At 33.9% G+C, this 14,399-nt stretch overlaps 1 protein-coding gene across 1 annotated transcript; it reads left to right on the top strand.

The window, feature by feature from the left end:
* Positions 1-845: 845 nt before the first annotated feature.
* Positions 846-14,239, top strand: LOC306872745 (uncharacterized protein; the record flags this gene model as incomplete). Its single annotated transcript, XM_079421505.1, has 8 exons — positions 846-1,038; positions 3,284-3,427; positions 9,108-9,218; positions 9,461-9,613; positions 12,602-13,078; positions 13,784-13,824; positions 13,961-14,114; positions 14,208-14,239. 8 exons carry the CDS (start codon positions 846-848, stop codon positions 14,237-14,239), a joined length of 1,305 nt encoding a protein of 434 aa, XP_079277631.1.
* Positions 14,240-14,399: the final 160 nt, after the last annotated feature.

Here is a 14,399-nt window from a genome sequence, read left to right as displayed (position 1 = left end):
GGTTAAAGACATCTCTTTAGCCAAGCATTCACATAATGCATCTTATAATCTTGTACTGTAGTTATATCTGATCAAATGTACATTATTATTATTCTTTAGCTTGGGTTGAACAAATCATTTTTGCTTAGATGGAACAGCAGCTACGCTAATTATGTCTCTATTTGTTTCTGTAGGAATTACTGAAGCGTCAGTCTGGATCCAACCCTTAAATGATCTGAAATGACCGAACACCTGAGAAAAGATGATGCCAACCCCTCAGAGGATGCCAACGCTCAGACAACATACAGAATTGCCAGATTTTGCCATATTATCATAAATTAAATATATTAAGTTTCTTCAATATATAAATATATTGTGGAAACTTAATTTCCTGTAGAGCTGCTTTGCAACGATTTGCATCGTAAAAAGTGCTATACAAATAAACTTGAATTGAATTAATTACAACACTAAAATGAAATCTTGAAGAAAAACTAAGAAATTATTTAAGTAAATATGCACCTTTTTATCAGTTCTAAAATATTTCATCAAATAAATATATATCTTCGTAAGTGCAGTCTTTATAAAATTACTTTTTATAAATGATTATGAATGACTGGAACATTAATGTAAATTCATTGCTCAAAAGATAACCCAGTTGAGTGGAGAATTTAAATGATGCTACTCAGAGATAAAACATCATTATGTTGTATAAAGTACTTTGAGTCAAGGTTAATGTCTATCTTTCTGACAACCTTCCTTCATTCATGCCCACCTGTCCCTCACTGATCATTCACTCTCTTTCATCAATTGTTTTCTCTCTTGTCGTCCTTCTCGCTTTCTCTGTGCTATAAGTACCAGGGTACCGAATGTATAATTCATACCTGCTAATGGGGGCCCGGTGCTGTAGAAGCAGAGCCCCAGGTATCGGATCTCCGCTCTGGTCACCGGACACCGTGCTGTATGCAGTAACGTATACTTTAATTACGGCTCCGGTGGAAGCAGCTCAGGCTCAGGTGTCCGGTGACTTTGGGAATGTGTCAGTGGCCCGAGATGACAGCTGTGAGGGCTGAATATGTGCGGATAGGGAAGGTGTGGGTTAAATATTATGCACTGAACTACTGCATCCGTTTTGGAAGACATCAGTCAAACATTTGTTGGTGGAAATGTGAGATTAAGTTACAAAAAATTATACCATATCAGCTAACAAATATATGTTCTAGAAATGTTTTACCAACGTTTCCATTTAGTTATGAAAATGTTGCAATGCATGTTCAGTGAAAGTTCAAAGTGTCAAGTTTTTAGTAATAGAAATAGTTTTTTTGTTATGCAAACATTTCATTTGATCATTTTGCTAATATTATGGGAATGTTACTTTTGAATCTTTTCTGAACGTTCTGATACAAATAGTAAAAAATAATAATAATCATGTCTGATGAAAAGACATGTCTGATCTCGGGGGAAAAAACATTCCATGAATTATGTAAAAAATAATGTTTTTATGTTAATAATGTTTTATTTTCTAGTTGATTTCTCATTTTTATTTGCATTTCAGTTTAATTTGAGTTACAAGAACTAAAACTAAAACTGAAATAAAAATGAAATAAAACTATATATATATATATATGACAAAATACACATCAAAATTAAATCTGTAAGTAAAATGAAAACAGTATTTTTTTTAAAATATTAATATAACTTTAATAGTATCTTAATAATAGTAAAATATGAATTGTTAAAGATACATTTTCACAGTTTACTCTTGTCTAAATACAAACAGAAACTGAAAAGAGAAAAAACCTAGAGAGAGAAAAGGGAAAGAGTGTGATCATTTTCTCTCCTTTTAGGCCCGTAATCTTTTTTAAAGCTGATTAAATATTTAGCGAGCCGAGGGAGTTGGCCCGGCGTGCAATAATGATTGATGGCTGGACGGGAGTGCAGAAGTTAGCACTAAAAAACATGCGATCAGGTTACGGTCCTTATCAATGTCACACCCATTAGTGTCTCCTAATAGTAACCAATCACTCGCAGCGTCGTCCTCAATTTCCTTCAGGACGCTTGGAAACGCTCCTCAGCGTTACTCATCCTGCTCTTTCCATTAATTTCTCTTCCTCTCTGAGCTGTCAAGCTTCAGTCCCGGTTGAAAGACTCGTGTCTGTCACATTGTGGTCTCTGTGATGTTATACGGTGGTGTTGCTGGCTGTAATATTGTAGATCAAGCTGTCATTCTGAGTTATAAAGGACAGAGCTGTCTTTATCTCAGTCACTATAAGGTTTAGTCCAGTTACACACATTTTCTCTAGCATTGGTTTGAAACATCTAGTTGAAAGCTGATTTAAATTAGGGCCATTTTTGGGAAGACAAGACTCAGCTAATGCAAGATTTGAACTGAAAGGGTCAAAAAGTGTGTCAGGTGAGGGCAAGTTGTCACATATTTTTTATGTAATTTTCTTCATTTTCTTCATTTCTTTAGCCCAAAAATTACACAAAAATTAGATTTTTGTGTGTCACCTTTTCTGTATTTTACGAAAGAGACAACTTTTATTTACCAATGGCGCATTAAATTGATCAAAAGTTACAGAAAAGACATTTATAATATTACAAAATATTTCTGTTTCAAATAAATGCTGTTCTTTTGAACTTTCTATCCATCTGTGAATTCTGAAAAATAAAAAGTTTCAAAGTTTCCACAAAAATATGAATCCGTTTTCAACATTGATAATAATCAGAAATGTGTCTTGAGCAGCATATTAGAATGATTTCTGAAGGATCATGTGACACTGAAAATTCAGCTTTGCATCATAGGAATAAATTAAATTTTAAAAGATATTCACATAGAAATCCTCTATTTTCACTTGCAATAATATTTAAAAATTGTACTGTTTTTACTGTATTTTTGATTGAATAAATGCAACCTTGGTGAGCACAAGAGACTTCTTTCAGAAACATTAATATTATCTAAATGATATAAACCAGACAGATTTTCTATGTTCTACAGCTATTATAACATATAGCATATATAACATAGATAACATATTTAAACTAAAAATCTAGTTTTTTTATTTATTTTATTTTGTTGTATATTTACTTATTTACTATATATTTACTTATAAAAAATAATTAAGACTTTTTTTCTTTGTATCTTGGTTTTGGCAGGATTGTTGTACAATATTGGCAAAGTATCCATATATAATCTGTACCCTAATAATACACAGAATCTGAAGATGCACTGATATTTTGGCTCTGTGTGCTGTAACTCTATGATGCTTGCGGTGAGTGTCTACTGTTGGGTCGGTGTGTGGCACAGCGGCGGGTGGCACCGGCGCAGCAGATATTGGCTCTCGCCCACAGTCTGTCGGCTTGGGTGGCCGGCCTGCTCCTGTGGTTAGAGGTTTCAGACGTTTCCAAACCTTCCCTGAACCACACTGGCCTCTGGTGAGCCGCAGCGTCCGTGAGGTGTAGAGTGACACCAGACACGCACAAACACACACACACACACACACACACTCATTCACACATCACACTTCATTCAGCTTCAATCAACACACCAAAATCAACCACTGATAAAGAAAACAAAAAGACAAAAAAGTAGATTAAGTAAATTTCAACTAAAAGTAAAATGAAGAAGATGATGCATACAGTAAAAAAAAATATATATATATTTTTTTAAATATGTTTCTAAAATATACACAAAAATGGCAAAAAATATATTTGCTAAAATATGTTCCAAAATAAATTTACGTAAATCTATTTTTACCAATATATTTTTGGCCATATATATATATATATATATATATATATATATATATATATATTTAGTATATTTTGCCCTCCATATGTTTCCAAGAAAAAACATTCACATATGTCATGTTTTTTTGTTATTTGTGTAAAAAATTATTCACCAAAAAAAGATGAATAAAAACTAAATGTTGGCAACTGTGAGATTAGAAATGTATTTTCTTGCCCATTAAATACGTTTTGAAATATATTTTGGTGTGTGAAGGTTGAAACTAAATATATTTTAAATTTTTTGAACATATTTTGAACATATATTTAAAAGATGATTTGGACAGATTTATTTATTGACTGATTTTTTAATTATTCGTTTATTTTTATTTTTGATGTATGGTTATTTATGATATTGAAGCATGTGGCAAAAATATTAAAATCACTGTAACACATACCAAGAGTTATGTTTGATTTCATAAAACAGCAATATGATAAAATGCATCTATATTTATTAATAATAATTTGTATTAATGCTAATTAACAATATAAATAAATAAAGAATTATTTCACCAAATAAGTAGATAATATGTACACTAAAAACAACAAAAACAACTGGTGTAGGATTTCACTCTGGAATTGCAAAAAAAGAATTTACAAATAATAGACACATTGAATTAAATGTGAAATTAAATGTGATTTTTTTATAGTGTATTATAATGAAGCATGTTGCAAAATACTTTAATGTGCTAAAAATACTGTAACACTATAGTCTAGAGTGACTTCTACTTCTACAGAACAGCAGCAAAAGGCAATATGATAAATTGCACGTATGATAAATTACTATATTAATGATTAATGCTTATAAACAATAAACAATTTGTTTTCCAAATAATTAGTTTGATGGCTGTCTGTGGCTGCCAGGCAACATTCCCCATTAAAATATAATTTAATTAAAGTTCAGAATGTGGATCATCCAATCATATTTTAGCCAGAACTACTTTCATAAAATAATATATAAGGTACTACAGTATTAATTAATGTTAAATACTCCCAAAAACTTACTATACCTTTATATTTATTCAACAAGGACATATAAAAACAGAAAAAGAAGACAAAATATGAACAGAATATAAAAAAATATTTTTTAGGTTTAGGCCTGGACTGGCCTTGCTTTGTACAAACAAACAAATAAATAAAAGTCACAAATAAAGTCTCTCTCACACACACACACACACACACATGCAGCAGCTCACACAGAATTCTCAGGTCGTGCCCTTATTGTGTTGCACGGCTTTGGTTTCATCCTGACAAGTGGTAATTGATTCCGCTGTAGGTTGCGCCGGCGGTAAGTGGGGGAGGATCTCCAGTTTCACTGAAAACAAATCGCTCTTTTCTGCGGCCTGACCTTCCCTTCCCTCTTCTGTCCAGACCTCACGCTCACGCTCGTCTCAATCACTCGCATCCTCAGCATCATGTGTGCTGCTATACAGTCTCTTCTGCTCACCAAAAAATACAGTAATATTGTGAAATATTGTACAATTTCAAATAGCCATTTTCTGTGTGAATATATTGTAAAATGTAATTTATTTCTGTGATCAAAGCTGTATTTTCAGCATCATTACTCCAGTCTTCAGTGTCACATGATCCTTCAGAAATCATTCTAATGTGTGTCCCTGGAGCACAGAAGCAGTCATGAGTAGCACAGGTATATTTGTAGCAATAGCCAACAATACATTGTATGGCTCAAAATTATACATTTTTATTTTATGCCAAAAATCATTAGGATATTAAGATCATGTTCCATGAAGATATTTAATAAATTTCCTACATAAATATATCAAAACTTCATTTTTGATTAGTAATATGCATTGCTAAGAACTTCATTTGAACAACTTTAAAGGAGATTTTCTCAATATTTAGATTTTTTTGCACCCTCAGATTCCAGATCTCAGACAGATATTGTCCTATCATAACAAACCATACATCAATGGAAATATTAATTATTCAGCTTCCAGATGATGCTCAAATCTCAATTTAAAAAAATTGACCCTTATGACCAGTGTTGGATAAGTTACTCTAAAAAAGTAATTAATTACTAGTTACTAATTACATCTTCAACAGTGTAATTTGATTACTGTACAAATTACTCTGTCCAAAAAGTATTTAATTACTAATTACTTTCTAAATCCTATATCAAAGTTAATGAATGATACAAGGATAGACATGAAGCAGTTCTTTTAAGTTCTTCAAATAAATAATAGATAACTACATCAATTATTCTGGATTATTACACTTTAGAATAGAGTCCAATTCTCACTATTAACTAATTATACTTTTGCCTCAATATACTCCTTATTACTGCTTATTAGTATTAAATAAAGTAGTTATTGACAATTAAGGTTAAGAACTGGGTCGGATTAAGGATTTAGAATAAGGTCTTGCAGAATAAGACATTAATATGTGCTTTTTAAGTAATAATAAACAGCCAATATCCCAGTAATCTTCCTGCTAATAACCAACTAGTTAATAGTGTGAAGTGGACACTAAAGTGCTACCAATATTCTTATTAACTAACCAAATAATTTAAAGCGAGAAGGGTACATAAAAAGCATGCATTAAGGTAGACTTTAAATTTTGATTTTAAATCCACTATTGTATTGTATTGTATTGCATATAAATGTTCTACAGTATATACACAATTTCAATTACATAAGAAGTAACTAATTCAATTTAAACATTTTATTTTTCAGGATTCACGGATGAATGGAAAGTTCAAAAGGAAAGCATTTATTATGGAATATAAATCTTTTGTTACATTATAAATGTCTTTACTGCCACTTTTCATTAATTTAATGCATTTTTGTTGAATTACAGTTTTAACTACTTTCCAAAAATAAAATAAAAATAATAATAATAATTCAAACTTTTGCGAACACATAAAGGTCAAATGCACTATTTTAAAGACTGTGACAGAATTTAAAATGAGCTCAAAAGAAAAAAAATACATGCAAAATTAAGTTCACAAAGTTCATTTTAAAATGCAATAAAATGAATAAGAAAAAAGTAAAATAATTACATGCATTAAAGTAAAATAATGCAATGCAACACAGCACGGTTTAAAAAGTGTTCAGTGGTGTAAAATACTGCAGGAAAACCATCAGTTTAAGATGAAGAATAAACAGCTGATCTTGTTTCCGTCTCTCTCTCACATTGACATCACACGCAGGACAAGAGAAATGAAATCCACCACTGCCCTCTGGTGAAGGACTTCAGCAAATGACCAGGAAGAGCTCAGAGGAAAAACATAAAGGCCTGGTTTCACAGACAGGGCATAGACTAAACCAGGATTAGGCCATAGTTCAATTAGTTCATTAGTCATTTTTATTAACATGCCTTAGAAAAAACATTGCCGGTGTGCATCTTGAGAAAAAACAAAGGCACTGATATGTTTTCGATCAGTCAGTGCAAAATAAAAAATACAATATTTTTAAAATATATTTATTAAACATTAATTTGACAAATTCAGACACTTTAATACATTGAAATATTTGTGATTGATGTTGCAAAAAAATAAATAAAAATGCTCTAAAAATCTCTGTAAGGAACGTGAATATTGCAAAAAGTTAATTGAATTGGACAGCCTGGGTTTTGTTCTGGCTCCTCCAGAATCTGGGTTCGACTCTAACAGTGTTATACAAACAAACAAACAAACAAGAAAAGGCTACTTTCTTGGCCACGGTAGGGAAACATTTACTTTGGAGAGACAGTGTGTGTCAGGACACGAGTTTTGACGCTGCCTCACAGAAGTGGTGACTGTGTTCTGAAAGGGTAATGAATTACTGGATGCTCTCAGGTCGGCTTCTCCCTTCCCAGCAACCTTCATTGAGGCTCTGATCCTCGTCTCTGACTGCATTCCCATCCCTCGCTCCTGACATCACGGTCAGAGCAAACACAAACTGACACTTACTGTGTCATTCACTTCCAGCAGGAACACCCAAACTTTACAGCTTTTATTACTTGCATCCTAAAGTAATGTGCTTTATTAGAGATGCTTGCATACAGTATGTAAGGTTCTAGATATGAATGATTCCTCAAATCATGTGACTATGGGCCAAAATGCAGGGCTGCGTTTCCCAAAAGCATCGTAAGCCTAAACTGATCTTAGCTCCATTGATTTCACTGCGGGTCTACGATGTAACTAAGCTTACAATGCCTTTGGGAAACAGCCCAGAATAGACTTTGGCCAATAAAAAAACACCCAGATCACTCTGGGAACCAGTAAGAGTAGAACTTACCAGCTTTTGATGGCTCCTTCAAAAAATGACACTTCCTGTTCCTTATTTCATTTATGACAGTTCTGCAGTATAGTTATTGTTAACCAAAACTATAGTAAAACAATTTGAATTCATTGAAATAAAGCTGAAATAAAATGTAAAAATTCGATTTTAATTTTTTTTGAAAAAAAAATTAATTTCAAATTTTTAAATGTAAAACTTAAAATTAAAATGTAAAAAAGGAAAGCTCTATTGAAATATTTAAAATAATAATAATAATAAAACACAAGAAGTTACTACAATAAAATTCAAATAATATATAAATAATACTAAAATAATAGTGTAAATAAGTGGTGTGACAACATCAGTACTCATGGATATTATTATTATTATTCTATGTGATTGGTTTAGTGTCATTACAGAAAAATAAAACAGATTTTATCATGGCAAAGTTATTATATCTATGCATATTTGATTATAAATATGTTTAATAGAACTTCATGACTGCCTATATACACACGTCAAACTGCATAGACTTATTTATAACAAAAAATACTCCTATATTAAAAAAAATACACCATAATTACATGAAAATGTATAATTTATTTAAATGCACCAATACATTTATTTTCTCATAGTCGTCTCATTTTTGATAATCGAACGCATGCTGCATTTCAGTTCGTGCTAATTTCATGAAAAAAACTTAATCATTAATATTGTAAAAAAAGCTGTAAATAAATCTAATTCAAAATATGGATAAATAATATAGAAACAAATAGTAAAATAACACTGAGCTACTGTAAATAAGTGATATGATGACATCAAAACTCAAGGACAAAGGTAAATTGTTGTTTTATTTTGAAAAATGTTTTTTACGTAAGTGTGATCGATCACTTGAAATAATGGTGACCAATGCATTTGTTTTCTCATTTTTTTGGTCAGACGCGTCCTGCACTTCAAGTCATGCTAATTTCTTCTCATATGCATGAGGGCTATTTGCATTGGCGACCACATCAAACGTCATCTGGATTCGGGATGGCCCTTTTGACCCCATCGAGGAGTGGACAAAGTCATCGGGTGCGCTGCTGTGTAAGCAGTGATAAGGCACTTCTTAATGTGTTTGCACAGGGGCCGGAGTAAAAAGGGCCTCTGACGCAGAAGGGCCCACAGCCTGCCGCCACCTTCACAATGGAGACCCCAACGCCAAACACGGCCCCAAATGTCACACCACGCCTGGACGTGGCAGGGAGGGATGAGCGGCCTGATTGGACGGTGTCAGTGTGGGTGTCTCGTTTTAAAAGGCCCGGTGGATGTGCTGTGACGGTAGAGGAAGAGCGGCGCAAAATACTGTAAAGTGCAACACACTTGACAAGCCTTCTCATCTTAGAGGCGCATCAGTGCAAAAGAGTGCGGCAGGTGTACGATTTGCCATTTTAAGACAGAAGATTGATCTAAGAGATTCATTTAGCTCTCATTCACAGCTGGACAGTCTCACCTTCAGGTCATTAAGATGTATAAGGTGGACATGTTGAAACTATTGACCACGGTTGCTCTGCTGACTGTCGCTTCGGTGTTGGATGCTGCTCCGCTGATGCCTGGAGAACCAGATGCTTTTGGAGAACCAGCTGATGGAGGTGAGACAGGTCAAAACCAGCTCACAGATTACATTCATGCATTTGGCTTCATGCTTTTATCAAAAACGACTTACATTGTATTCGATGTATACATTTAATTAGTGCATGCCCTTCCTGGGAAATGAAGTCATGGCGTTTCACTGCAAAAGTGATTTTCTTACACAGTATTTTTCCAGTTTTTCAGTACAAATGTTCTTAAATAAAGATACATTTACTTGAGAAGTAAAATGACTATTAGGTCTATTAGATATTCAGTTTTGTTCAAAATTAAATTGTTTATGCTTAAAACAAGAAAAAAACATCAGTGCATTAAGAAAAATAATTCAAAAAGAAAACAAGCTTATTTTTTACATATTTGACATTTTCTTCTTGTTTTAAGTATAAACTCATTCAGAAAACAAGCTGTAATATTTTGAGCAATTTTCCTCAAATAAATGTATCGTGATTTAAGAATTTTGTAAAGTTTGTAATGAAAAACAAGACAAAAATATTAAGTAAGAAATCTATATTTTTTTGTTTTTTGCATTGTAGTGCCATGCAATATTTTTGAGTCAAGTCACATTTATTTATAGCGCTTTATACATTCAGATTGATTCACAGTAATAAACAGGAAGATATCAGTGTTTTAACGTTGTAAAATTCATCAATTATGAGACCAATTAAATTTCAGATATACAGGAACTCTGATTTCTAACCTTATGGTCCCAACCTGCAAGCAAATCTGAAAGATTTAATGGAATATGAATATTTCAAGAATCATCTCAGATGTGTCTCCTAAAATCCCTTCAGAGAAAAAAAAAGATCCATATGAGTCAACGATTGTCATGCAGTAAGAGCTGCAAAAAATATTGTATTTGATGGGCGGTTCTCAAAAGAACTTAATCTGAAGAACCTTTTTCCACTAAAAATAATATTTTTTTGGATTGGAAAGGTTTACATGGATGTTAAAGCTTATTAATGGCAGCATAGATGCTAATAAAGAACCTTTATTTTTAAGAGTGTAGAGGAGACAGTTGAGATATTGCTGAGATCTCATTTGTGATTTCTCCATCCTGTGAGATTTTAGTTTCACTGTTGTCAAGCCTACAGACTCAGAGATGGCGCTGGACCAAGATAATTAGTCCAGTGGCGCCGGCTCTTGTTGTCTTCTGTTGGTCTTGTGCTGTCCGCACTTCCAGTGTATGCAAACCTTAAATCTGCCTTCGCATTCAGGTTTCCAGCTAAAATTGGCTCAGGCGTTGTTATGAATTAGGTCATTAAGTCTCCGCGGATCTCATTTAGGTTAATTCTGATGGTCTTACAGAACTTCTTGACCTGGATGTGCACTGTGCACAGTATCTTCACCATGCAACAATAAAACGTTCTCAGGATGTTCTGTCAAGGTTCTCTCAAGGTTAGGAATAAACATTCTTCCTGTAACATTAATAGAATGTTTGCTTAAAGTTATTTGACCTTCTCAAAATGTAAAATGGAACGTTCCTTTAACATTCACATAACCAAAAATGTTTAGAACATTCAGAAGTAATGTTTTCATAACTTTAATGGGAATGTTACAATACGTTCTTAGAACATTTTTGTTAGCTGAGAGCAAATGCACATGCACAAACAGTGTTCTTAAAATAATATGTGCAATGCTAAAATAATCACTACGATTCAGGTCATGCTAATTTAGTACCATATGCATGTCTGGAATCTGGTGCACTTTTTCATTGCAACAATGGTCACGGCTGCCTTTGATGAAGGTGATAATACCACTCGTATTTTATCAAGAGGCCCTTCAAAGAGTTTTTAATGGAGTGATGGCAAGTTTAGTGTTTACAAACGTCTTTTTTGAGTCCAAAAAGCCCACCTATGACATCACTGAGATGCACTGCGGTCGTCCTAACAACTCTGTGACTTCCCCAAGACTTCTGTCAACATGACTGCAGGCAGAGAGCGGCTCCACATGTGTTTGTACATGAGTGTGAACAAGCGTTTGTCAGCGTCCACCTCTAAGATCAGAATGATGATGGGGAAAGTTGCTCGGACAAAAGGCATTTATCATCTGTTATATCTTGTATGTTTGTCCAAGCCAAGAAAAGGCCTTTTAAGGGATGTTGGAGGTTTGGGATGTCTCTCTTTTCAAGGTTCTCATGGTGTTTCAGTGCATTGGCATTCCCATTGACTTGTTTCTAGGGGTATGGGAACACTTCCGTGGCAACAGGACTTAGATCGGTACGCCACTAAATGAGACAAACCCAGGGGATGCATCATTCTGATACCAACCATAAACTGGAATTTTAGAGACATGCAAACACTTTAATTTAGCTGAAACTAATTAAATTGAATTCCTTTGAGTTCTAAAGGAGTTTAAAAATGGAGGTTAAAGGATTAGTCCACCCCCCACCCCCCCCCTCCCAAAAAATCTCTCATCATTTACTCACAGGTTAGGAATGACTCCAGGGTGAGTACACAATGAATGAATTTTCATTTCACTAGCCCTTTAAAGCAGCTGCTTTGTGACGCTTTGAAACCTTTTCGAATCATGCCAAAGTCAAGTCACATGATTTCAGTAAACCAGGCTTTGTTACTTCACAACTGTTTCAAAATGTCAATGGTTTGCCATTGGGACAGTGAACCTTTGAACCAGTGTAGGGAACTAATAATAGTCTAATTGGCCTGTTTAGACAAGCCCCCCAAAAAAACATATTTATGCATGTTTTGGCTTGAGTTTTGTTGCATTTACACAGAAGTTTTTGTTGCGTTTTTTGCGAAGCAATTGGTTCAATTAATGCAAAGCTTCGAAAAGGTTTGTTTACTATTAAAAATCATCTTGATAGTACACTGACTTCTAATAAGGCGAATAGTTGTTTCTTTTCCATGCTTCCCGGCAAACGTGGAGAGCGGGTACGAAATTCCTCAAAAACGGCGGATTGCTTTTTGGTGGCAACACATAACTGAAAGAGGCTCCAAAGTCTTTAACCCTGAAGTGTCGTTATTTCTTTCCAGATCCATGGAGGAATATTGAGGAAAATGCAGCCCAAGCGACGAGGATTTTCGAGAAGCTACTGAAGACCAGACCAATGACGACATTTCCAGACGGAGATGGAAAAACCGTAGCGATGAAAGCATTAGATGAAATAATTACAAGCAGCCCAAATATCAGAGACAAAACCTTAGACACGGATGTCAATAATCCATTAAAGACACTAACACTTCTTTCTGATGGACACGAGGAGATTCGTGATGGATCTCTGAGGATTGACCGCACAACCAGTTCATTCGATTCCCAGCGGCAAACGGAGAAGAACAGACTGTTCAGACTTTCAAAGCTGATTGATTCAAACGAGCACGACACTCCATCAGCAGCCGACCAATCAGATCCGGCCGCTCGAGAGGAGCTGGTGAAGATGCTGAGCGCTCTTGAAGAGCTTCACAAGTTAATGAACAGCACACTGAGCCATCGAATCACCTTCATAACCAGAGGTGTGTCAAAAATAGTCTGGTAAAAATAAATGCTGTTCTTTTAACCTTTCTGTTTATCTATGAATCCTGAAAAATAAAATGTATCAGTTTCCAGAAAAATATTGTGCAGCACAACTGTTTTCAACATTGATAATAATCAGAAATATTTATTGAGCAGTAAATCAGTATATTATTATGATTTCTAAAGATCATGTGACACTGAAGACTGGATTAATGATGCTGAAAATACAGCTGCAGATCACAGAAATAAATGACAGTTTAACAGATATTAGAAAACAGATATTAGAAAATTGTAATAATATTTAACAATTTTCACAGTTTTTTCTATTAGTGTAATTGTAAATAAAAATTAATAATATGTTTTGCTATTTGAAATAAAGTTGAAATTAAATCATTACAAATGTCGCCTTTGCAACTAACTGAAATAAAGTTTAAGCTTAAGTATTAAAATGAAATGAAAAAGCATATTAAAAATTAACTACAACTTAAACAATTATGAAATATAACAATAAAAGCTTAATACAAAATATTAATACTGTAATAGTATATAAATAATATTAAAATAACACTAGTATTTTTGATCAAATAAAAGCAGCCTTGGTGAGCAAAAGAGACTTCTTTCAAAAACATTTAAAATCAAACTTTTGAATGATATAATATTGAATGCAATTTAGTTTAATTAAATCTTGCCTCTTTTCTTCAAAGGAAATAGCAACGGACGAAGTACTGGGAAGAAGAACAAAATGGTATGTTCAGATATTAAAAATAGATTAAATATCAAATATATGTTCAGATGCTAAACTATATATTTTGATATATTTATAAATATATAAAAAGTTAAATTTGTGCTTTATGCTATAAATCGTGTTTTCTAACCTGCAGACAGTTACAGATGGAAGCCTGAAATCCACCACAGCGACCACTATAGACGGCGCTGGGATTTCACCGAAGGCCAGCACTGACCAAATGGATCCCAAACTCAACGGAAAAGCCTTTAAAAAGTCTCCTCCATCAGCTAAGAAAACCAACAAGCGAGGTATGATGCAAACCAACTGGTCTGCATAACAAAAACTTGCCATGTGCATGATAATAAAAATAAAACAATCTGTTTATGTTTCTCCAAAAACAGTGTGCTTCTGGAAGTACTGCTCTCAGAACTGAGATCAGCAGCCCATTTCTCCCTCGTTTCACCAAGCAACAAATCCTGTTCTCAAACAGAGATGCTTAACCTGTTAACTCTTCTCAAAGGACCATCAATAACACGACTGACCCCTCTGGCCTCTGTGACGTGTGTACCTTTGACTTTGTGCACGAAATGCTC

Source organism: Barbus barbus (assembly GCF_936440315.1).
Source record: "Barbus barbus genome assembly, chromosome: 7".
NCBI lineage: Eukaryota > Metazoa > Chordata > Actinopteri > Cypriniformes > Cyprinidae > Barbus > Barbus barbus.
This window is presented reverse-complemented; position numbering and strand designations above follow the sequence as displayed.